This window comes from Capra hircus, chromosome 3, assembly GCF_001704415.2.
Source record: "Capra hircus breed San Clemente chromosome 3, ASM170441v1, whole genome shotgun sequence".
Lineage (NCBI taxonomy): Eukaryota > Metazoa > Chordata > Mammalia > Artiodactyla > Bovidae > Capra > Capra hircus.
Window position 1 is genome coordinate 77,738,219 of NC_030810.1, and position 26,182 is coordinate 77,764,400.

Below are 26,182 nucleotides of genomic sequence, written 5' to 3' on the forward strand. Positions count from 1 at the left end.
TTTATAAGGTATTTATAACATTCGAACATTCTTAAGGAGTCTTACTTTTAAATGATGGCTAATTCCTACTGCATTAGAAGCATTCAACTTCATTTGATATGTGTTGAAATAAAAAATATATATTCCTTGAATATACTTTAATAATCTTCAGTTTAGTCTCAAATGTCATTTAATGCTTTTGAGTAAAATTCAATAGTATTGTCCAAAGGTAGAAGTGAGTTTAATGCTACCTATCAATTTCCAAATAATACTTAATTTTTAATCACTAGTACTAAATTAGTAAGCCTTTTAAAATATAAAGTTTTCTTGTAATCACTTTACCTTGAAGAATAATTGAATATCTCATTTTTAGCAAATCTTTTGTTTCTCTCATCTTTTTCTATTTTTCTTAGTTTGTTTCACGTATCCTTTATATAACAGATCCAACTGCTTTGTGTTGAAGGGAAAAGCTGCATGATGCAGGAGAAATTTTGTGTGTGATGGAACTTAACCTCAGTTTATGTCTCTCCCCGCACAGTCCCTTCAGTCTGAATATGTTCATTACTAAGGCCTTGCCACTCCGGTGAAAGCTGTTCCACTCTTTCATGCAGTTTCCTCATCTGGACGAGCAGTGTAGAGGGAAAACAACTGCTTGCTGGAAGGATATCTCTGCCTTTTTACCTTAAATTAAAGAGAGCACTCAGATAAGACCTTCATGAGACTTGTAACCAGAAAACTCTGGTTAATGACTACTCTAAATGCACTGAAACTATGTTTATGGAGATGTCAACTTTTTAAGACAGTTTTCATGTTGAATTTGGTATTTTGGAAGGTTATTTTTAATGTATTTTGGAAATACATTTGTGATTACATTTACATGTACAGTATTATGTATGTATTGTGAACTTTAAAAGAATATTTTGATAAATTTATAAACATATAAAATTATGTAAAAACTAGACTATATTTTGACTTAGATTTTCTTGCTGTTTCCTACCAAAAATTTGTATTTTGAATTTATTTAGTATGGTTTTATCTACAATGAATAAATAATTCCTCTTTATTAAGGAAAAGTAAAGGAGAAAGTTTTTAGAAAGTGATTTGTATGTTTCCACTATGAATATGGCACATCAATTCATTCTTTTGGGAAGTCAGTCTAACTTAATAAGTTTATCCAGGTTTATCTCTTAGCAAGAGTACAATTGTTTGATACGACTTATTAAGATAATTTCTCTTCCCTTTGTTTTTGTTGCTGAGCCATTTAGTTTTGCATCTTTGGAGGTTTTAACAAAATTTAACATCCAGTTGAAGATCAAAATTCACTGAATGTTTTTCCTTGAAAGCATAATTTTTCTCTATGAAATGACTCAACAGTCCAAATGCTTTTACTTCTTTCCTTCTCACAAAAGAATTCTTAATCCAATTGGAATACTCTGATTTTGGTACGAGGTTTTTGCTTGTATTCACACATGGTCTGGCAAGTTTTAAATCAGCAAAGAAGATTCAAAGGATGCTGCTAAGTAGTTTTCTGTATTAATAAAGGAAACAAGTTTAAGACAGATCAGAAAACCCCTGGCACACAAGCTAGCATATCTGAAACCTAACATGAAAATGAAGGGACTCCAGGTACTTCACAGTCCTTTCATGTAAGTGTAAGCTTACATTTAGGGTCCAGAAGCCTGTAAACCTTTTTTCCATGGGGAGTTGGGGAGTATTAGATCTCATTGTCTTCCATGCTGCTCAAGAATGGACTACTCAGGCAGTCCAGTGGATTCGTATGAAGTGCTTTACTCTCAACCCATTGAGTTATTTATCAGGTATTTATTAGAAGGGGGTACCTTGAGGCTGTTATACATGCTTCAGCAAAACATCTTGTTTGTGTCTTACTTTTAAAAAAAGGCATTTAAATGAATGTTTGACTCAGGTTCGTTAACCTTCAAAAACTGCAGTACCAAATAATTGCACTAAACTGATGAAAAAAATGAATTGTATGTTTTAGGAATCAAAAATTAAGTGGAATTAAATTGTATACCTTTTCTAAAGCTAAAATAGTAAAATATTTTATTATGAGTTATTGTAAAAAGTGATCAGTTAATTGTATAGGAAAATGATAGTATTATTTCAAAATTATCAGTGAAAAGTAATTCAGATGATATTTGACGAGTGGGGGAAAGGGAACCATATAGACAGTTGTAGTTCGGTGAACACTAATTGTGTGCAGCTACTAAATGATTGTAAAATTGACTACTGTAAATTTTCCATAATTATGTGTGTATATTCGTCATATGTATCTACATGGGTATGTCTTAAAATTATTTATACACATGTACATACAAAGACAAATCAAGAAGAATATGTGTATAATATAGAAAGTATATAGCAAAGTGATTCTACTCCAGTAATAAAGATTGACATGTATTTTGTTATGAATAGTTTACCTTCAAAAAGATATTTTGTTCTATCTTAAGGTGTAGAAGAATACACTGCTAATAAATAATAAAAGTTTTATGCAATTAACATTCTCCCTGTCTTTTGTCATTTGGATTTGGAGTATCAATGTACTGAAGTATCTTTATAATTTTACATTTAATTCACTCTACATTTAATTCACTTTTGAGTTTCTAAAAATCTCCATTCCAGATTTTTATTGACTTTCCAGGTTGTGGCCATTCCTGAATTATATGACAGTGAGCACAAAGAAATCTTATACTTCAAATTTCACGAGTCAGATAATATCCAGCCTTGTATATTTAATTTTCCTTTTTGTTAATAAAACACTGTTCATGATCAGTGTTTAGGGCTTGCTTGATCATGGGAAATAGATGGGGAAACTGGAAACAATATCAGACTTTATTTTTGGGGGTTCCAAAATCACTGCAGATGGTGATTGCAGTCATGAAATTAAAAGATGCTTACTCCTTGGAAGGAAGTTTATGACCAACCTAGATAGCATATTCAAAAGCAGAGACATTACTTTGCCAACAAAAGTCTGTCTAGTCAAGGCTATGGTTTTTCCTGTGGTCATGTATGGATGTGAGAGTTGGACTGTGAAGAAAGCTGAGCGCTGAAGAATTGATGGTTTTGAACTGTGGTGTTGGAGAAGACTCTTGAGAGTCCCTTGGACTGCAAGGAGATCCAACCAGTCCATTCTGAAGGACATCAGCCCTGGGATTTCTTTGGAAGGAATGATGCTAAAGCTGAAACTCCAGTACTTTGGCCACCTCATGTGAAGAGTTGACTCATTGGAAAAGACCCTGATGCTGGGAGGGATTGGGGGCAGGAGGAGAAGGGGACGACAGAGGATAAGATGGCTGGATGGCATCATTGACTCGATGGATGTGAGTCTGAGTGAACTCCGGCAGTTGGTGATGGACAGGGAGGCCTGGCGTGCTGCGATTCATGGGGTCACGGAGAGTCGGACACGACTGAACGACTGAGCTGATCATTTATGACTGGTCATAGGCTTCGCAGGTGGCTCAGTGGTAAAGAATCTGCATACCAATGCAGGAGACTCAGGAGACGCGGGTTCTATCCCTGGGTTGGGAAGATCCTCTGGAGGAGGAAATGGCAACCCACTCCAGTATTGTTGCCTAGAAAATATCATGGAGAGAGGAGCCTGGCTGTTTACAGTCCATGGGGTCACAAAGAGTCAGACACGCCTGAACATGCCCGCACAGAACTGCTGTGCTAAGTTGGTCCTGTACTGAGCAACAGGAATTGTGAATAATCAATGTTTATCAATCATTAGGTTTCTTTTGAGAAAGAATAGGTGTTTTTCTTAAGGGAGAAATTCTAGAAATGAATCAGATATCACACACCTTGCCACTGTTGGGTCTATGCCCTGAAGAGCTGGCTGGGAGGAAGAAGCTGCATTCTTTACGGGAGATATTTTATGTATTAAACTGGATCTCTTTGGGTTGTGATGTTTCTGATGTTTTTCTCCTCTCTTTTATCTTCTAAAAATTTTTAGAACACATAGGAATGGTTGTGGGTGGGAAGACAGTTTCACTTCTTGAGTTGGGAATCTGCCAATTAGCTGTTCTCACAACACTGCCTGAGACAGCTAGTTGGGGTACCAAGGTTGTCATGAGCCCACATCTTAAAGAAGGAGATTTCTTCTGAATTCATGAACTTGTCTAGAAGGGCAGAAAATCTTTTTCTACAGATCTAGTGCCTATGAAAAAGAAAATAGTCGAAAAAAATCAATTAACTAATTCCAGCACATTTCTCACCTATTGAAATCTTGAGTTCACATGGTTCTGTTACCTTAGATGTCAGATGACTTCTAAATCTCAGCACACACCTGGAGAGGCTACCCTGTTATGGATTTGGCTGTGATTTACATAACAATGGGAACATAAGTTTACCAACGGCAAGCTCTACAAATGTATTTTCAAGACTGTTCTCACTTGTATGCTTTCCTTGGTGACGTGTTAAACCAACACAATGTTAAAAAGTTTCTACTTTTTACTTTGGGAGGAAGAATCTCAGTGTGTAAGGGAAGAAGCTCAGTGTGTAAGCTGAACAGTACTCCGTGGTGTTTCATGTCATGTACAAAGCCTGATCTTTCCCCAAGTGCCCTTGTAAGGCATAGTTGATGCCAGTGAAAGCCTTGCAGTGCTCTTGGCAACAACTGAGCAAAGCAAGAATTTGCTCACTGCATGTCTCCTGAGAAGATTAATTAGAGAGGTATCCAGTTACAGCAGGATACAATTTACAGCATAAGAGAAAACTTTTATTTACACATAGGTTGCACAGAGGTGGCACCCATGGCAGAGAAAGTAGAAAATAATTGCATTAAGTTATTTTGAGCTGGGTTGAAATGTTAATTTATTCCCACCCAGTTCCTTCTCTATGGATTGAATTATGATAATCATCTCAAGAAGGAGAAAAATAGATTTTCTAGAGAATTTAAAACTTTTTTGGTTAGTGCAAGTAGAAACTTATATTGGAAGATTGCTTTTAATGCAAGATTCAGTTATTTTGAATTGGGTTTCAATGGATGAACATAAATTATTTGATCTTTTCACTCACCATGCCTACTTTAACATAAATTAATTGACATTTTCACTCACCATGTCTTGCTTTAAGTTGAATACCACCAAAAAGAAGATGACTTTCATCATCAATTGCTATTTCTTGTTTGGTTTGAATCAAGTTGATCAAAGCTTTATTGAGAAGCTGGATCACAAGTGAAAAATGAGTTAACTGTGGAAATGACTCCAGCTGCAAATGTTTATATTTACATTAAACTTCAGAATCAGGGGTAACGATCTATCGGATGGGTTTTGTTTATTTATATTATGGCTCTCCCAAAAAGATTTAAGGTGGTTTTCCATTGAGTCGCAAAGAGTCAGAGATGACTGAACGTGCGTACACACACACACACACACACACACACAAAGACTGGAGCAGGCATATCATGGAGGATTAAAAACAGAGGGCTTCGGAGAGCAAATTTGGAGGCAACTGAGGCTGAGATTGAAAACTGAAATGAACTGCTTCCTAAACGTCATAGAATATGGGTCTTCTCTTCGGTTGGGCACATTACACCAAGTGCACACCTTTAGTCAGCTCCAGGGCTCCTTAGTGGGATTTATTTTACTCAAAACATTAATATAATATGATTGTTAATCATAAGCTCTATGCTGTACAGTGGGTCTCTAGAACTCATTTATCTTGCATAATTGAAGCTTTGTTATTTGTTTGACTAATTTGCTAAGAAGGTAGATCTTATGTTGTGTCCTTACCACAAAATAAAACTAATGATGATGATAAAGATGGGAGGGAACTTTTAGAGGCGATGGATATGTTTATAGCATATATTGTGGTGATGTTTTCATGGAAGTATACTTCCAAACTCACCAAATTATGTATATTAAATACGTCCAGCTTTCTGTAGGTCAATCATACCTCAATAGTCTAAATGTTTTTCAGATGAGGTTATCTTCAAGTGAGTTTGTCAGTCTTGATATTCAGATCTCCCAAAATGATTATGTCAGGTACATGGAATAGAAATTTCAAAAGGCAAATTGAAACCAGAGACCAGAATGGTATAATAATAGTCCATATAACTATCTGTCTATCTGGTGCTGCTGCTGCTAAGTCGCTTCAGTCATGTCCGACTCTGTGCGACCCCATAGACGGCAGCCCACCAGGCTCCCCTGTCCCTGGGATTCCCCAGGCAAGAACACTGGAGTGGGTTGCCATTTCCTTCTCCAACGCATGAATGTGAAAAGTGAAAGTGAAGTCGCTCAGTTGTGTTCGACTCCTGGGGACCCCATGGACTGCAGCCTTCCAGGCTCCTCCATCCACGGGATTTTCCAGGCAAGAGTACTGGAGTGGGGTGCCATTGCCTTCTCCATCTATCTATCATCTATCTATCTAGTATTTACTGACCTTTACTGACAGCTTTTCCTTCTCCAGGGGATCTTCCCGACCCAGGAGTCGAACCCAGGTCTCCCGCAAGCAGGCAGACACTTTAACCTCTGAGCCACCAGGGAAGCCCCTTTACTGGCAGCTAATGGAGACTAAGCTATAAAGTGTAACATGTGCCTTTCTGTATTGAAAAGTAAAACTTGAAAGGTACAGGAGTCCCAGAGACTTGAGATTAAAGAAGTCAATTTTGTCTGTCTTCTTAAAAAAAAAAAAAAACAACCCTCTGGGGGAAAGGAAACCCATTTTTTAAAAATCTAGGTTTCTTGCATGTAGAATTTTAGCACCATACTGCACAAATTCTAAGGGGGCTTCCCTGGTGCCTCAGTTAGTAAAGAATCTGCCTGCAATGCAAGAGACTCAGGTTCAATCCCTGGGTTGGGAAGATCCCCTGGAGAAGAAAATGGCAACCCACTCCAGTATTCTTGCTTGAAAAATCCCATGGACATTCTAAGAGAGATCCCACACTCCAAGAGGCAAGATCCAGGATCCAGACCTTTTTTTTTTTTTTCGGTTCTAGAAGGATGTAACTAATTAGCTTCTCTTCGAGCTTGGCTTGTAAAGTAACCGGCATCTACTGATGGTGACCAGCAGGATTGGAAATACCTAGTTTTCCTGATTTGAGGAAATATATAAAATTCACTTTTTTCCCTTGGCCACTTTTCATACCCATATCTTTTGCAAATATAGCAGTCAACTGCAGACTTTTCCTGCAAAGAATTGCCTGTAACTTACCACTTAGATCACAGGCCTTCAGTGACCAAAGGACACAGGCCTGGCGCTGTGTCCAAGGAGGACACTCTAGAAACCATTCAATAGATCAAGCGTGGGTGCCAGAGTCACTGGGCTCCCGATTCTCCTGTCCCCTCACCACAGAGCAAGCGCTGCCTTGGCGTCCTCTTTCTCAGATACAGTACCAGAGGCCACACGAGGGGTACTGGCCCTGATGGCAGCTCTCACAGCAAGCAGAACTGCTGAGAAAGATTGCTAATGGACAAAGCTGACAAACTGAGGCTTTAGAATAGTTTGATCTCTTTTAAAGTCAAATCTTGGGCTTCCCAGGTGGCGCTAGTGGTAGAGAACCCGCCTACAAATGCAGGAGACCTAAGAAACTTGGGTTCAATCCCTAGGCCGGGAAGATGCCCTGGAGCAAGGCATGGCAATCCACGCCAGTATCCTTGCCTGCAGAATCCCCATGGACAGAGGAGACTGGTGGGCTACAGTCCATAGGGTCTCAAAGAGTTGGACACAACTGAAGCTACTTAGCACAAAGTCCAGCCTTGGGGAAAGTTATCCTGAATTAAGGATTCCTATCTAAGTGACAGGTGGTTAGGATTTTTCATATCTAAGGTAAACCACGAAAGGAAAGTTCACCCATTTGGTCCGCAGGAGAGATACTAATATAGGAACTGAGCCAAGGGCAGATTATTTATCAGCCAGTCTGGATAGGAGAAGCCCTGTTTGTTGGCAACCCCAGGACCAACTCCAGGATTGATGATTTGCTAGAAGGACTCACAAGACTCAGCATATGGCTGCACTGATAGCTAAGTCTTATTCCAGTTGGATGCAGAGTAAAGTGAGCAAAGTTGCCAGGAATGAGGTCTGGAGGAAACCATGTGCAAGCTTCCAAGAGTCCTCTCCCAGAAAGCCACACAGGATGTGCTCCAGCAACCAGTGGTGGCAACACATGGAAGTGTTGTCTACCAGTGAAGCTCATTAGATACTAAGCACCCAAGGGTTTTTTTAACTGGGGCTAGTCATGTAAGTAGCCACCACCAAAACGAACCAAAATTCCAGACTCGAAGAAGGAAAGCAGGAGGACAGGCTGCATAAACCTTATTCTTTTCCTGGTCCAAGGACAATGAAGCACCCTTATCATGAAGGGAAGTCTGATAACAGCACAGGGATCTGTTTACCAGTCAAGTTCCCAGATGCAAGCCAAGGCCAACCTTGAGAGCAGGGTTTTCTAAGGACACTGGTCTCAGGCCTGCTATGTAAACCCTATTTTGCACACTCTGTATCTTAGCCAACTGATCTGTAGTAGCTAAAGCCCACTTATATTAACATGCAGTTAATTTTACCTTATGAAGTGAAACTGAAGTCTGTGTTATCAAAAGACTTCTTTGTGGATGGAATGAGTTGTGATCCAGGAGACAGGACCTATCCTTTTGAGTCCCCACTGTTCCACGTGGGCCAGGGTTCTGGTTTCTGTTTGTTTTTAAATGGAGACATTAGGAAGTCCTACCACTTGCCCTCACTAAACACTACTGGTCGTAGCAGACACGCCAGCAGCCAATGTCTCTAGTATTCTAATCTCTTGCAGGGCAAACTAGAATAGAAAACGTTCTCTGAATCTACTTTGTTTTAAGAAATTAACTGTCTAAAATTTTTATCTCCTAACGTTTACCCATTATTTAATATGCAAAAAGAAATAAAAATCAAGTTAATATATTTTTTGTTCCTTCTTTTTAAAAATTGTTACTGGAGTATAGTTGATTTACAATGCTGTGTTAGTTTCTGCTGTACAGCAAAGTGAATCAGGTATACCTATATCCACTCCTTTTAGATTCTTTTCCCATATAGGTTATTATAAGTACTGAGTACACTTACCTGTGCTGTATAGTAGGTATATTAGTTATCTATTTTAAATATAGTAGTGTGTATGTGTCAATCCCAATTTATCCTTCTCCTTGCTTCCCTCCTCCAACCATAAGTTTGTTTTCCACATCTGTGACTCTATTTCTGTTTTATAAATGAGTTCATTTGTAGCATTTTTTTTTAGATTCCACATATACGTGACCATCATGTGATGTTTGTCTTTCTCTGTCCGACTTACTTCACTTAGTACGGAAAAATAACCAGAATAATTTTAAAATATTGCAATTTTTAAAATACTGAAATAAAAAGCATTGAAAATTAAATAAAAATATAATTAATATAAGTAAAAAATTAAAATGATAAAAGATTTATATAAATTGACCTGCTTAAAATAAGATAAAAGAATAAAATATGCAGTGGAATAATGCCATTAAGGAACTAAAGGTTTAAAAGAATGAGGTAGGATAATCCAAAATAAATTAAGAGTAAATCAAACAAAAAAGATGTGGATTTTAAAAATAGTAAAACATAAAAAATGAAGGTAAGTTTAAAACACACTGAACAAAGCAACAAGACTTCTTGAGCAGAGGGAATGACAGATGCTCACTGGCCTCCCAGTTAGCCTAATCAGGTCTTGTGAGAGTCAAATTGCCCAGGCAGACTATTCCAAGGAAAAGACCTATGAACAAGATATTTTATCAGCTCAAATTCTCCCAGTTAGATTTCCAGGCTGTCATGTGCAGACCTGCAAAAGCTGTTAAACCTTGGGGGAATATTAAGAATATGCTATTCTTTTTGAGTGATTAAGCCAGACAATGGGCTAAGTGCCATAAATCTATAAGTAAATCTATAAGGTATCTTACTATGTAAACCTCAGAGGTATTAGGTCGATTCTGAAACAGAGGTGAAGTGAAATGACTTGTCTGAGGTCATACATCTAGCCAGAGGGACAGCCCAGATTTAAACACAGCCTTAATGCCCCTCTTTCAACAACACAAGAGAAGACTCTACACATGGACATCACCAGATGGTCAACACCGAAATCAGATTGATTATATTCTCTGCAGCCAAAGATGGAGAAGCTCTATACAGTCAACAAAAACAAGACCAGCAGCTGACTGTGGCTCAGATCATGAACTCCTTATTACAAAATTCACACTCAAATTGAAGAAAGTAGGGAAAACCACTAGACCATTCAGGTATGACCTAAATCGAATCCTTACAATTATACAGTGGAAGTAAGAAATAGATTTAAGGGCCTAGATCTGATAGATGGAGTGCCTGATGAACTATGGAATGAGGTTCGTGACATTGTACAGTAGACAGGGATCAAGACCATCCCCATGGAAAAGAAATGCAAAAAAAGCAAAATGGCTGTCTGGGGAAGCCTTACAAATAGCTGTGAAAAGAAGAGAGGCGAAAAGCAAAGGAGAAAAGGAAAGATATAAGCATCTGAATAAAGAGTTCCAGAGAATAGTCAGAGGAGATAAGAAAGCCTTCTTCAGCAATCAATGCAAAGAAATAGAGGAAAAGAACAGAATGGGAAAGACTGAGATCTCTTCAAGAAAATTAGAGATACCAAGGGAACATTTCATGCAAAGATGGGCTCAATAAAGGACAGAAATGGTATGGACCTAACAGAAGCAGAAGATATTAAGAAGAGGTGGCAAGAATACACAGAACTATACAAAAAAGATCTTCACGACCCAGATAATCATGATGGTGTGATCACTCACCTAGAGCCAGACATCCTGGAATGTGAAGTCAAGTGGGCCTTAGAAAGCATCACTACAAACGAAGCTAGTGGAGGTGATGGAATTCCAGTAGAGCTATTTCAAATCCTGAAAGATGATGCTGTGAAAGTGCTGCACTCAATATGCCAGCAATTTGGAAAACTCGGCAGTGGCCACAGGACTGGAAAAGGTCAGTTTTCATTCCAATCCCAAAGAAAGGCATGCCAAAGAATGCTGAAACTACCGCACAATTGCACTTATCTCACGTGCTAGTGAAGTAATGCTCAAAATTCTCCAAGCCAAGCTTCAGCAATACGTGAACCGGGAACTTTCTGATGTTCAAGCTGGTTTTAGAAAAGGCAGAGGAACCAGAGATCAAATTGCCAACATCCGCTGGATCATGGAAAAAGCAAGAGAGTTCTAGAAAAACTTCAATTTCTGCTTTATTGACTATGCCAAAGCCTTTGACTGTGTGGATCACAATAAACTGTGGAAAATTCTGAAAGAGATGGGAATACCAGACCACCTAACCTGCCTCTTGAGAAATCTGTATGCAGGTCAGGAAGCAACAGTTAGAACTGGACATGGAACAACAGACTGGTTCCAAATAGGAAAAGGAGTACGTCAAGGCTGTATATTGTCACCCTGCTTATTTAACTTCTATGCAGAGTACATCATGAGAAATGCTGGACTGGAAGAAACACAAGCTGGAATCAAGACTGCCTGGAGAAATATCAATCACCTCAGATATGCAGATGACACCACCCTTATGGCAGAAAGTGAAGAGGAACTAAAAAGCCTCTTGATGAAAGTGAAAGAGGAGAGTGAAAAAGTTGGCTTAAAGCTCAACATTCAGAAAATTAAGATCATGGCATCCGGTCCCATCACTTCATGGGAAATAGATGGGGAAACAGTTGAAACAATGTCAGACTTTATTTTTTTGGGCTCCAGAATCACTGTAGATGATGACTGCAGCCATGAAATTAAAAGACGCTTACTCCTTGGAAGAAAAGTTATGACTAACCTAGATAGCATATTCAAAAGCAGAGACATTACTTTGCCAACAAAGGTCCGTCTAGTCAAGGCTATGGTTTTTCCTGTGGTCATGTATGGATGTGAGAGTTGGACTGTGAAGAAGGCTGAGTGCTAAAGAATTGATGCTTTTGAACTGTGGTATTGGAGAAGACTCTTGAGAGTCCCTTGGACTGCAAGGAGATCCAAACAGTCCATTCTGAAGGAGATCAGTCCTGGGATTTCTTTGGAAGGAATGATGTTAAAGCTGAAACTCCAGTACTTTGGCCACCTCATGCGAAGAGTTGACTCATTGGAAAAGACTATGATGCTGGGAGAGATTGGGGGCAGGAAGAGAAGGGGACGACCGAGGATGAGATGGATGTATGGCATCATCTACTCGATGGATGTGAGTCTGAGTGAACTCTGGGAGTTGGTGATGGACAGGGAGGCCTGGCGTGCTGATTCATGGGGTCGCAAAGAGTCAGACACGACTGAGCGACTGAACTAAACTGAAACATTCTGATGGAAAAAATTCAGTGTGCCCCACACCAACTCTCTCATAACTGCTTTCAATAGTGGAATGTATCCTTTCAGAACTTCTTCCATGCACTTCCCTACATGTATGTCCATCTACCCATATATAAGTGCTTTTTCTTTTATAGTAATATCACACTCGATGTGGGGCTTTCCTGGTGGCTCAGAGGTTAAAGCATCTGCCTGGAATGCGGGAGACCCGGGTTTGATCCCTGGGTCGGAAGACCCCCTGGAGAAGGAAATGGAAACCCACTTCAGTATTCTTGCATTGAGAATCCCATGGAGGAAGGAGCCTGGTAGGCTACTGTCCATGGGGTTGCAAAGAGTTGGACATGACTGAGCGACTTCACTCACTCTTAATGCCAAAGCCAATCACCTAAACTTTTTGCTGTATTACATGTAGCCACAGACTCTTTTAAATATGGCCTGATTGCTATGAAAGAACACATCAAAACAGAATACCAGACACAACAGGTTTTATTACTTTGAAAGTAGAACATGTTTCAAGGTAGGGAGTCTTAGAGACACATATATAAATTAATCATCTCTTGCTGAGTCTCAGCTATGAAAAAACTAAAAAGGTCATGAATTCATACATTGGAATCTAATGAAAGATAATTAAATTCTTGAAAATTTAAAAAACTGTTTTAATGTAGCATTGAAAAGATTAGGTGGCCAAATGACAGAGTTCAGGTTTGCAGTTTCCACCGCCACTTGACCATGTATCTTTTGACATGCCTGAGGAAAGGCCACATAACAATGGGCAACGTCTAATAAATAAGCCATTTAAGAATTTTTATACAAATTCTTACATTGTCCTAATAATAAAACCTCCAAAATCACTGCAGATGGGGACTGCAGTCATGAAATTAAAAGATGCTTGCTCCTTGGAAGAAAAGCTATGACCAACCTAGACAGCACACTAAAAGGCAGAGAAATCACTTTGCCTACAAAGATCTGTATAGTCAAGGCTTTTTACAGTAGTCATGTACAGTAATTTTTCCAGAAGTCATGTATAGCTGTGGGAGTTGGACCATAAAGAAGGCTGAGCACTGAAGAATTTATGCTTTCATTGTGATGCTGGAGAAGACTCTTGTGAGTTCCTTGGATTGCAAGAAGATCAAGCCAGTCAAGGAAACATTGAAGGCAGGAGAAAAAGAGGGCAACAGAGGATGAGATGGTTGGATGGCATCACTGAATCAATGGACTTGAGTTTGAGCAAACTCTGGGAGATAGTGAAGGACAGGGAAGCCTGGTATACTGCAGTCCATGGGTTCACAAAGGGTTGGACACGATTTAGTAACTGAACAACAACAAAAAAATAACACTAAGTCCTGGGCAATTCTTTTCCAAATTGTACTGTTCTCTTAGTTTTAATGGGCTCAAATACTGTGCATCAATATACCTGCCATATCAGAATTAGAATCCTACTCAATATTTCACTGGGCTTCCCTGGTGGCTCAGAGGGTAGAGCATCTGCCTGCAATGTGGGAGACCCAGGTTCAATCCCTGGGTCGGGAAGCTCCCCTGGAGAAGGAAAGGGCAACTCACTCCAGTATCCTTGCCTGGAGAATCCCATGGACAGAGGAGCCTGGTAGACACAGTCCACAGGGTCGCAAAGAGTCAGACATGACTGAGCAACTTCACTTTCACTTAATATTTCATTGAAAGCATATGTTGTGATTTTAAGTCAATATGTTATTTTTATTTTTAAAAAGTAATATGATTCCTGTAAAAAAAAAAAAATCAGGACTATACAGAGTAAAAGATTCAAATCCTCCTTTCCCTCAAATCTGCCAGCCTGAAGTAACTGTGATAACAGATCTGACTTTCAGAAATTTTTTCTAAAGCATGTTCTGGAAAAAAAAAAAAGAAAAGCATGTTCTGTACTTAAATAATGACTCTATCTGAACACCCAAAATATTATGTGTTTTCTCTTGTTCCTGCACAAATATGCTCAGTGTTCCAAATGATGTTCTGGATAAAAATAGGCCCTGTACCCTCTTGTGAGTTATGCTTTAAGGCTTCTTCTTACATATTTTTCTGTGCCACGTAAGCCAACCCTTCTGGTGGTCAGCTTACTTTCCACCTTCTTCAGAAAGCCTTTCCTTACTGTGGCTTTGGTGAACTGTCATTTTTTTGCTCCTCACTGGACTAGGACATCCTTGGTTAAGCCTATGCACCCTTTATTACTTATCCCAGGTACCCCAACTCATAGAAGGATAGGTTGGACCCCTTTATTTCACTTCACCTTTTTTCATATTTTCTCTGTGCTGCTCTTAGTCCTTAGTTCAGCTCAGTTCAGTCACTCAGTCGTGTACAACTATTTGCGACCCCATGAATCACAGCACGCCAGGCCTTCCTGTCTATCACCAGCTTCTGAAGTTTACCCAAACTCATGTTCATCAAATTGGTGATGCCATCCAGCCATCTCATCCTCTGTCGTCCCCTTTTCCTCCTGCCCCCAATCCCTCCCAGCATCACAGTCTTTTCCAATGAGTCAGCTCTTCACATGAGGTGGCCAAAGTACTGGAGTTTCAGCTTTAGCATCATTCCTTCCAAAGAAATCCCACGGTTGATCTCCCTCAGAATGGACTGGTTGGATCTCCTTGCAGTCCAAGGGACCCTCAAGAGTCTTCTCCAACACCACAGGTCAAAAGCATCAATTCTACAGCACTCAGCTTTCTTCAGGGTCCAGCTCTCACATCCATACATGACAACTGGAAAAACCATAGCCTTGACTAGACGGACTTTAGTTGGCAAAGTAACGTCTCTGCTTTTCAATATGCTATCTAGGTGGGTCATAACTTTTCTTCCAAGGAGTAAGCGTCTTTTAATTTCATGGCTGCAGTCACCATCTGCAGTGATTTTGGAGCCCCCCAAAATAAAGTCTGACACCGTTTCCACTGTTTCCCCATCTATTTGCCATGAAGTGATGGGACCAGATGCCATGATCTTAATTTTCTGAATGTTGAGCTTTAAGCCAACTTTTCCACTCTCCTCTTTCACTTCCATCAAGAGGCTTTTAAGTTCCTCTTCACTTTCTGCCATAAGGGTGGTGTCATCTGCATATCTGAGGTGATTGATATTTCTCCCGGCAATCTTGATTCCAGCTTGTGCTTCTTCCAGCCCAACGTTTCTCATGATGTACTCTGCATAGAAGTTAAATAAGCAGGGTGACAATATACAGCCTTGACGTACTCCTTTTCCTATTTGGAACCAGTCTGTTGTTCCATGTCCAGTTCTAACTGTTGCTTCCTGACCTGCGTATAGGTTTCTCAAGAGGCAGGTCAGGTGGTCTGGTATTCCCATCTCTTTCAGAATTTTCCAGAGTTTACTGTGATCCACATAGTCAAAGGCTTTGGCATAGTCAATAAAGCAGAAATAGAGGTTTTCCCAAAGAATAGCAAGGAGAGATAAGAAAGCCTTCCTCAGTGATCAATGCAAAGAAATAGAGGAAAACAATAGAATGGGAAAGACTAGAGATCTCTTCAAGAAAATTAGAGATACCAAGGGAACATTTCATGCAAAGATGGGCTCAATAAAGGACAGAAATGGTATGGACCTAACAGAAGCAGAAGATATTAAGAAGAGGTGGCAAGAATACACAGAAGAACTGTAGAAAAGAGATCTTCATGACCCAGATAATTATGATGGTGTGATCACTCATCTAGAGCCAGACATCCTGGAATGTGAAGTCAAGTGGGCCTTAGAAAGCATCACTACGAACAAAGCTAGTGGAGGTGATGGAATTCCAGTAGAGCTATTTCAAATCCTGAAAGATGATGCTGTGAAAGTGCTCCATTCAATATGCCAGCACATTTGGAAAACTCGGCAGTGGCCACAGGACTGGAAAAGGTCAGTTTTCATTCCAATTCCACAGAAAGGTAATGCCAAAGAATGCTGAAACTACCGCACGATTGCACTTATCTCACGTGCTAGTAAAGTAATGCTCAAAATTCTCCAAGCCAGGCTTTAGTGATACGTGAACCATGAACTTTCAGATGTTTAAGCTGGTTTTAGAAAAGGCAGAGGAACCAGAGATCAAATTGCCAACATCCGCTGGATCATGGAAAAAGCAAGAGAGTTCCAGAAAAACATCTATTTCTGCTTAGTCCTTAAGTCGTGTCCAATTCTTTGTAACCCAGTGGAATATAGCCTGCCAGGCTCTTCTGTCCATGGAATTTTCCAGGCAAGAAAACTGGGTCAGTTGCCATTTCCTACTCTGGGGGATCTTCTTGACCCAGGGAGTGAACCCTGGGTTCAGTCTTCATTGGTAGGTGCAGATTGGTTTTCTGCATTCGTAGGTGGATTCTTTACCACTAGCACCACCTGAGAAGTCCCTATTTTTCTCTGAGTGCTTCAGAAATTCAGAGCTATGGAGATTTTATTTTCTTAGGGAGACTCTTAGTCATTACATCTAGAAGTCTAGGTGAAATTTGGTCAGGACAGCTTTCTGCTGAAAGAAATTTTGAAGAATCAGAAAGCATTTGTGGAAGTTTAATGGGCCACTGTCTCTGGTGTCTTTGCTGGTCTAGAAAGAATGGAGATAGTGAGAAAGTTGTCAAAGAAAATAACCTGTATTGACCCACAGAGATTGGAAAGTTGACTGTGTAGATTAATATTTCATTCATTTATTCAACAAAGCTCATGAGAGGCTGACAAGGAGTTATAGGTATAAAGTAAAAGCCCCTGTGCTCAAGTTCACAGTCTTGGGAGGAACACAGACACCTTAGCAATGAGCATCCAGTTTGATGACACATTTTTCCTGGGAAACACTGACAGTCCTGAGGAGAGCAATGCGCCTCAAACTGAAGGAGAGAGTGTGGGCAGAGGAGGCTTCCCAGAGGAACAAGCATTTTGTTGAGATGGTTTTGAGGACAGCAGGAGGTGTAGGATTAATGTTGGCATTTTTTGTCCTAATTAAAAACCTGATGTGTTCAGTTGGCAAGGAATTAGAGGAAACAACAATCTTGAGCCCAGCAGAGCCAGCCGCTGCCACGGCTGCCTCCAGCTCTCTGCCCTGACACGGTCCGGTCTATACTTTTGAAACTTGAAGGTAGGCTCCAGAGAAGAGGTGGTTTGCACCAGAGAAGAGGTGGTTTGCACGACAAAGGAACTGCCTGCTCCATCTTTACTGCTTTTCACAAAGGTACAAAATCGACTCAGGGAGGGGGCAGGGTTGTGTGTAGGAGGAGATCACAAAGGGACTGCAGGAACAGAGGCATGGAAACACTTTAGCAAACAGTAACTTTCCTGACACAATTTCCTCCACTGGCTGCTTTAAAGGATGTATATAAATTTAACATCGTGGGTGTGTGCTAAGTCACTTCAGTGTCTAACTGAACAGTGTCTGACTCTTCGAGACCCCATGGATTGTAGCCTGCCAGACTCCTCTGTCCATGGGATTCTCTAGGCAAGACTATTGGAGTGGGTTGCCGTGCTCTCCTCCAGGGATCTTTTCTGCCCAGAGGTCGAACTCGAGTCTCCTCTGTCTCCTTCGTTGGCAAGCAGGTTCTTTACCGCTAGTAACATCTGAGAAGCCAAGATTTAACCTTAAAACAATTGTAAAATGAGATTCATATGTAACTATGACTCTAAATTCTGGCTGCATGAGAATCACCTGGGCAGTGTTTTAAAAGTAGTGACACCAAGGTCTTACTTCTGAGTAACTGTACAAGAAAGTGGGTTATGTGGCCTGAAATTGCTTTTTTGGCCTTTAAAAATGTTAAAAAGAAACTTCATTAATTACTGGTGCACAGTAGGGTTAAGGAATTGAAGGGAGAAAGCCAAGGTTTCCAACCATTTAACATTGCCTTTTAAACTAAGATTTTTAGTTGTTCAGGGTGGCTTTCAAAATCAAGATTTAGATTCAGAAACAGTGAACTAAATAGTGCCCCTCCTTATCAGTTAACAACTATCTTGCTCAAGGTATCTTGCTGGGAACCCAAGGAAATAAGAGAATAAAAAGAAGGAGGAAAAGGGTGGAAAGGCATCTTCTCCATGCCTTCATCTATGTCTTCAACGAGTTCACAACCCAGTTGGGGAAATTATCTAATCATGTGTTGGTTGCATTTTTTGCTTGTTTGTTTGTTTTTGGATTGTGAGAGATAGCCAACTTTAACTAGCTTAGGACCCAAGAAGCTTGTAGAATCCAAGGACCAGCCGGTGGTTGGACTTATGCTCGAGCTGGACCAGGATTAGAGAACAGCAGGCTCACCGTCTATCTCTCCACAAATAGTACGTCTGCTGGCACTGCTCTTGTTGCAACTTCAGTCGGAGAGGCACAGGCTGCCTCTCGCATTCAAGCCCACAGAGAATCACTCCGAATTTAATAGGCACCAAGCAAAGGAGGGGTTAGTTTTACCTTTAGTGTTTGAGGGACACCTAAGTGGAGGTGTGTCCTCTGCAGTCAGAAATGGATCAATGTCCTCGACTCAAACTCCGCGACGGGGTGGCTTCTAACACAGATTCTGAAGCCACTTTCACCAGGTTCCCTGGGCTGGCCCACTATCCAGAGAAAGTGTTCAAGGATTAGGAAATAAAAAAATATGCTAAGAAAAGAACTTTTGGAAACTGACAGGGATTGGGCACCTTATTTCTGAGATGAGGAAAATAGAAAATATTAGCTTTTGTAACCACCACTGATTGCCTCGATGAGGTAGAAACAGTAGCTTCTGGTTGTCTTGTTTCCTAATCGATATAATTTAGACTTTAAAATTACAAGGAAATTTCTTAGATTTTTCTTGTTATTTCAGGTGTGATCTTGTCAGTCCGGCTGACCTCTAACTAAAGATGATGATAATTGTGATCATGAACCCAAAAGTGAATGATCTATTTTCTTTTCAGTGATATGTGAACACACACACAGAGCACTCTTTTAAATTGACCTCATCATTAAAATTGCCTAAAATATTCCTAAACACTTGACAACGTGAAACTTTCCATCCAGTTCCTAATTCTCTCAGACAGAAATATGTTTTAAGCAGATTTAAAAAATAAACTACATTAAACCCCTTACTGGAAAAAAGTCACTTCTGGACAGAGACCAAGCCAAAGCAATTTTAGTTCAAATTGGTTTTCCTGGAAAAGTTGAAGATGTAGTTCAGAAAAGAAACGCCTTGGCAACTTTACAAATCAACAAGATCAGTCTACATATCCTCAACCACAGTGATTCTCAGTACTAGCGAAGGAAAGAGTCTCCTGGGGAGCTTGTTAAAATGCAGATTTCAGGGTCCAGATTGTATTAATATTAATAGCTCTGCTGCAGACCTGGGTAATTTTGGTACAGGAGATTTGAAGATCACAGTTCAATTAACTGAAAAGACAAACACAGAGATTTATAAAGGTCGGTAGGATGAGAATGAGGAATTGTATTAATTATGATGTATTGCTTTGCTTCACTGATGGCTCAGTGAGTAAAGAATCCAAATGCAATGCAGGAGACACCTGAGATGTGAGTTCAGTCCCTGGGTCAGGAAGATCTCCTGGAAGGGGAAATGACGGCCCACTCCAGTATTCTTGCCTAGAGAATCCCATGGACAGAGGAGCCTGGTGGCCTACAGTCCATGGGGCCACAAAGAGTTGGACGTGACTAAACACACACATATATTTTGTTATGAAGCTATTTTTTCATAAGCTAACACAATTTATCTCCTAGCCCCCCTCAGCGGGGCCACCTGACGCGGTGTCACAGGACAACCTGGTCTCAGGCACAGATGGGCCACTCTGTGCGACACTGGGTGAGTCATCCACTGTCTTTGGGTTTCAGTTTTCTTTTCTGTAAAGTGAGGAGACTGGATGATATCAGTGGTCCTTAACCTTTTTGAGATTTGTCTCCTTTGAGCAGCTAAGAAAATTCTTCCATTTTTTTTCTCCAGAAAAGTACACAAATACACGTGCCCAAGTACATGTGCATTTTTGCACACAAATTTAGGGAGGGTCACAGTTCCCTTAACATGCTTACAGGGACTTCCTGAGCCAGTGATGCTCAGAACTGGAGAACTGGCTCATCTGAACTATGTCTCATGCCCCCTCCCATTCAGATTTGTTCCACTGAGGCATCTCCACTCCTTGCCCCATGTGGGGCATCACCTCTGTCACCGACAGGCGTGGCACTTCATGAAGCTGCATAAATCCAATCATTATAAGACTCTACAGAAGTAGGCGACATGATCTTCAATTTATAAATGAGAAAATTGAGGTTTGTAAAGGTGAAATCATTTGTCTGAGGTCACCTGCTTGTAACAAACAGGCTCTGGATCTGACCCTGAGCTCTTAACCTCTCTGCTGGATAATTCTTTGTTGTGGGGTCTGTCCTGTGCCCTGTGAGATGTTGAACAGCATCCCTGGCCTCTCTCCATTAGATGCCAATAATGTCCTGCCTCTCCCAAACTGTGACAACCAACAGTGTCCCTAGACATCACCAAATATACCCTGGTGTGCAAGCTAGGCCCCAGCAGAGAACCACATCACGTTCTCCTGCTTACATTACTATAGTGAGCTGCAGTCACTGGGGAGGAAATAGGGACTCTCTCTGAGGACAGGAGAAAAGTTAGCCATCATGCCAAGCTCTCACGTACTTCAGGAAGGAACAAACCATAGGTCATTTCCAGCTTCGTGACTCCCTAAATTCTTAATTTCTAAAAATGTTCCTGTTGAGCTTTAATGTAATGGTAAAATGCTTGTGTGCAGCTGAGTTACTCCTAAATTTGGCTGAGACAACAAAAGCTGTTGCTCTTTGAATAACCTCTCCTACAGTCCAAACTGGCCCATACCAACACGATTCCCAGCGAGGAATCCCAAGACCTGAGGAAATACAGCTGGGATTTGAAATGGGATGTCAGATGGTCTCAGTGTTAGCAAGGCTGCCCTGTGGCTTGGCTGGCAGCAGACAGGGGAGGCACAGGAAATGAGAAATTTGTCATTGCGGCCACTTACTGGTTGCTTTCCCAAGGCACTTGAAACAGTTGCTAGTTCCAACTGGTCCAACTGAGACAGTTATTTGATCCAGTTTGGTGGATTATGAAATTGAGAGCTAGAAAAGTCAACATTGGATGCTGTTGGGGGCAGATGTGGGGTTTTATGAGGGGGACTGTTACAAACAAATGTTCTATTTAAAAAGAATCTAGTGGATTATTATATTTAAAATGGATAACCAACAAGGTCCTACCAGAGAGCACATGGAACTCTGCTCAAAGTTATGTGGCAGCCTGGATGGGAGGGGGCTTGGGGGAGAATGGATACATGTATATGTATGGCTGAATTCCTTCACTGTCCACCTGAAAATATCAGGACATTGTTAATCGGCTGTACCACGTTACAAAATAAAAAGTTAAAAATATTAAAAAAACATGGAAGAAAATAATCTAGTGGAACAAGGAACAAAGATAAGGTTACAGGAAGCTTTTAAAGTGTTTGAGAAAAATCACAATGCTTTGCAGCATGACTGATGCTGGTTGTATCTCCTGAGAAGGAAATTGAGATTTAAATTCCAGTCCTACATATCAAAGGTTCCCAAGAGACCTATTCGGTAAACAAATGTTTAAGTATTTAACAACGTGTCAGACACTCTGATCAAACACAGAGCCTGACCCTGGACTAGGTTACAGTCTGGAGAGGGAATAACCATAGCCAGGAAGCTGGGCTGTAGCAGTGATATGCTCAGGTGCTTTGGGCACCCAGGCTAGATAATCCGTCATGGAGATCCAGAAAGACTTCTTGGTGAAGTCTGAGCTTAGACCTGGAAGCTCAGTAAAACTTAGCTGGGCAAGAGTGGGGGCAGATTGTGGAGAGAGCCTCGGGAATAGCAGGCACTGAACAAATGGAGATGCCTGGATGGTTAGGAGAGGAGATTCTGGGGCACTCTTGGGGAGGCCACGACCACAGCGAGGCTGGAGCAGAGGTTGGGGAGATAGGTGGGATGGAAAGATGAGGTTGTAAGAGGTCGTGTGGGGATTTAGCTGGGATGCTTTTAAGAGTTCTGCAGACCTCGATGCTTTTGAAAGCCCCATCATATCGAACATAAAAATGTATCCTGATTCCATCTTAAACTAATTTACAAGTAACAATGAGTTGAATTTCTGTTGACTATTTAATAGCATGCTCCTTTCTATTTCAAAGTTTTCTTTTTATATTTCAGAGCAAGTAATTTTTTCCCCCAATACCAAACCTCTTGAAAGGGTATTGAAAAGCTGATACGCTGCTCTAGGCACCACGCTTATAGGGCTGTAATCACAATTCTTAGTTTTAAACTTGCAGGTTCAAACCTGCATAAAGCTGATAACTGCCCCCTCCACTGCCCAGTGTCCATTCTCTCCCTTCTCTGTTCAGCAGGCCTAAGAGCACTCAGTTAGAGTGGCCCCAGCTTCTCTTGCAGCAAGGAACAGCCATGTGACCAAAGTTTTGGCCACTGGGGCACGTGCAGAAGCAACCTGTGAAATTTTCCATTCATATATTTAAAAACGAAGCTGGCTGCCCCTCTTCCTTTTTATCCCATCTCTGCCAGCTGGAATATGGACATGGTAGTGGCAGGAAACGTCAGCCACATAGACAGGGGTAATTCTCCAGGGCAGTGGCTTTTGAACTGTAGCATCAGAGTCACCTGGAGGGCTCATTAACATACAGATCGCAGGGCCCCATCACCAGGAATTATGAGTCACTGGGTCTGAATCATTCCTAACAAGTTTCCAGGGGATGCTGATGCTGCTGGTCGGGAACCACACTTTGAACACTATCCCCTAAAGGGTGGTGGAGCACTAAGAAGATACTTGGGTGTCTGGACAACCCTCGGGGAGGGGGAAGGGGGGGAGATCTGTCTTCCATCTGGACTGCTTGTTATGTTTCTTGAAACCTCTATAGCTTTGGGTCTTGTTGTTACATGAGCTCAATCTACAGCAGCTAACCCATGGTAAGGATGTTTCACTTCGCCCAGGGAGATGGTACACTGTAGGGACAGAGTATGGGGAGTGTGTGCATGCTCAGTTGTGTCTGACTCTTTGTGATCCAATGGACTGTATGTAGCTCGCCAGGCTCCTCTGTTCATGGGATTCTTCAGGTAAGAATACTGGAGTGGGTTTCCTTGCCCTCCTCCAGGGGATCTTCCCAATCCAGGGATCGAATCTGTGGCTCCTTCGACTCCTGTGTTACAGGCAGATTCTTTACTGCTGAGCCACTGGGGAAACCCTTGAGTATGGGGAACTGGATTTGCATCTCAGTTATGCCATTTCCTTAGCTTCCTAGATTTGGAGTAAGTTCTTTAACCTCTTGTGACTCTGTTTTCCCATCTATTAAATGGATCTAAGTGGACAAGTTTCCCTAAACCTCACACCCCCTTTCTAGACCATGTTCATCACCAAGACCGCAGAACTCTGTGCCCAATGGCCATGAATGCACTTCCATGAGCTGTATGAACATCTTCTCTGGCGCTGCCCTTCTGATGACTGCCTGTGTCTTCCAGGTACCACCCTAGGGCTGAGCTGTTACCACCGAGTGACTGTAGGACAAAGATGTGAGTGAAACTTGAATAGGCAGGCTGGCATGTCCTATGTTAAAATGAGGCCTCTCTGGTGTGTGATGATTGAGCAGAGAGTGGGGAAAAAACAAGGGGGGTGGCAGGTGAACTGTGGGCCAGAGGCAAGCTCTCCAAGTTGTCAGATTTCAGTGGCATGGAACAATTTATAAATCTGAGAATTCTAGATTTGAGCGTAGCTTTTCAGTATATTTGTCAAGGTAGGAGAATAGAACATATTTTATTTAACAATTTGATTTATTATTTTAAAATATTTAGACATATGGCCTATGGACTTCTATCTGGACTCCTTGGCCCGCAAATTTAAGCCCAAGGCTGGTTACTGTGTTGGCCTGGCATGAAGACTAAATAAAAGAAGACATGAAAAATATTCAAAACAATGGTACACGTGGTATGCGTGCATCATTAGCAATGATGATACTTAACAATTCTCCTGAGGGCAACATGGACCTAGTGAAAGACTTAAAGCAGAATATGACATTTGCTTACTATTTTTTCTACAAATATTGACTAAGGGTCTACTCTGTGCCTGGCATTGTTCTGGGAGCTGCCAATAATAGTGGTGAACAAAATGAAGTTCCTATTTCCAATGAATGTATATTGGGGGGGGTGGTTAAACAGATAAAAATAACTCTTTTATCTTTAAGATTCAAGTGATGGGTTTCGGTTTTAGAAAGATCATACTGGCTGGAAGGAGGTAAGATTGCACTTAGAGTCAGGAGCTTGTCAGGATAATTCAAAGAAGAGATGGGCTTCCCAGGTGGCCCAGCAGTAAAGCATCCAGCTGCCAGTGCAGGAGATGCAAGAGACTTGGGTTTGATCCTTGGATGTGGAAGATCTCCTGGAGAAGGAAATGCCAACCCACTCCAGTATTCTTGTCCAGAAAATTCCATGGACAGAGGAGCCTGGTGGGGTCCATGGGGTCTCAAAGAGCTGGACATGACTGAGCACATATACACACAAAGAAGAGATGATGGTTGTCTGATGCCAGGTAGTGGAAGAGTGAATAAAGATCAGTGAAAAGAGTAAAAAAAGATTAACCTAGTAGAATGATGGCACTTGGTGATTAATGGATATTGGGAGTAAGATTGAAAATAGGAATCAAGGGTGACAGCTAGGATTCTGAGGTACTGGGATACTGGTGATGCTGGTCACTGAGATTTAGATAGAACACAGGAGAAGAAACCAATCTGGAGAGGAGGAGGGGATCAGTTTTGGAGATTTGGGGTTTCAGATGCCCTTAGAGCACCGATGTGCAGATGTCTGTAGGCAGTTTTATATCTGGGTAGATCTCTGGCCAGTTAGAAAGTGTCTCAGTGGTGATAGCCAAAAGCAGCATGGCGCAGACATTCAGTGGTAATGTAGAGGCAGAAGTAGTGAGGAAGTAGAAGCAGAAAGACAGCAGTTTTGTCAGGAGTGTGAGCTGTGTAGGCACCCTGAGAAGGAGGTGAAGTGCAAGGAAACTTTGCTGGCTTAGTTGCGAAGTTGTGTCTGAGTCTTGCAACCTTATGGACTGTAGCCCACCAGGCTCCTCTGTCCATGGGATTTTCTAGGGAAGAATACTGGAGTGGCTTGCCATTTCCTTCTCTGGGGGATCTTCCCGGCCCAGGGATGGAACCTGGGTCTCCTGCACTTTAGGCAGATTCTTCACCAACTGAGCTACCAGGGAAGACCTACTTGTAATGAAATTGACATTTTTGTAAGGCCAATGGAAAGCAAGCGGAGGAGGGTAGACTGGAGATTCATCAGACAGGGTAGTTCACGGAGCAAGTTGCTGCAGGGGTAGGAGGAAAGAGATTCTCATGAAAACTATTGACTGTTTCGCCATGGAGAAAAACAAATGAAATCATTTATATATTCATTTATGGGCTTCCCTGGTGGCTCAGTGGTTAAGAATCTACCTGCCAATGCAGGAGATGAGGGTTCGATCTCTGGGTTGCAAAAATCTCCTGGAGAAGGAAATGGCAACCCATTCCAGTATTCTAGCCTGGGAACTCCCATGAACAAAGGAGCCTGGTGGGCTACAGTCCATGGGGTCACAAAAACATCAGACGTGACTTAGTGACTAAAAAACAACAAACACCCATCCATTTGTTGATTCAATAACAAGTATATTAATTCTAACTGAATACTGTTCTGATGCTGGAAATAAGAGAAAAAAACTCCCACCCTATATCATGTAAGTTCAGTAGCTTAAAACAAAAACAACCCCCCCCCAAACAAAAACTTGGCCCCTGCCAGGCCAGGGCTAAATAGGCAGGGTCTTGGCAGAAGTGTATGTGATTGCAATACACCTGAGTCTCCCAGCAGAGATTTCACTCACTCCTATGCAAGACAGCAACAACTGGGACCAAGAACC

At 41.3% G+C, this 26,182-nt stretch overlaps 1 protein-coding gene across 1 annotated transcript in view; it reads left to right on the forward strand.

Moving 5' to 3' along the window:
- CDC14A (cell division cycle 14A) overlaps positions 1–2,494 on the forward strand; it is a 184,527-nt gene extending 182,033 nt beyond the window's left edge. The window contains exon 16 of the mRNA XM_018045827.1: positions 518–2,494. Coding sequence (XP_017901316.1) covers positions 518–547 — 30 coding nt within the window. The 3' untranslated portion in view covers positions 548–2,494. The remainder of the gene's footprint in view (positions 1–517) is intronic.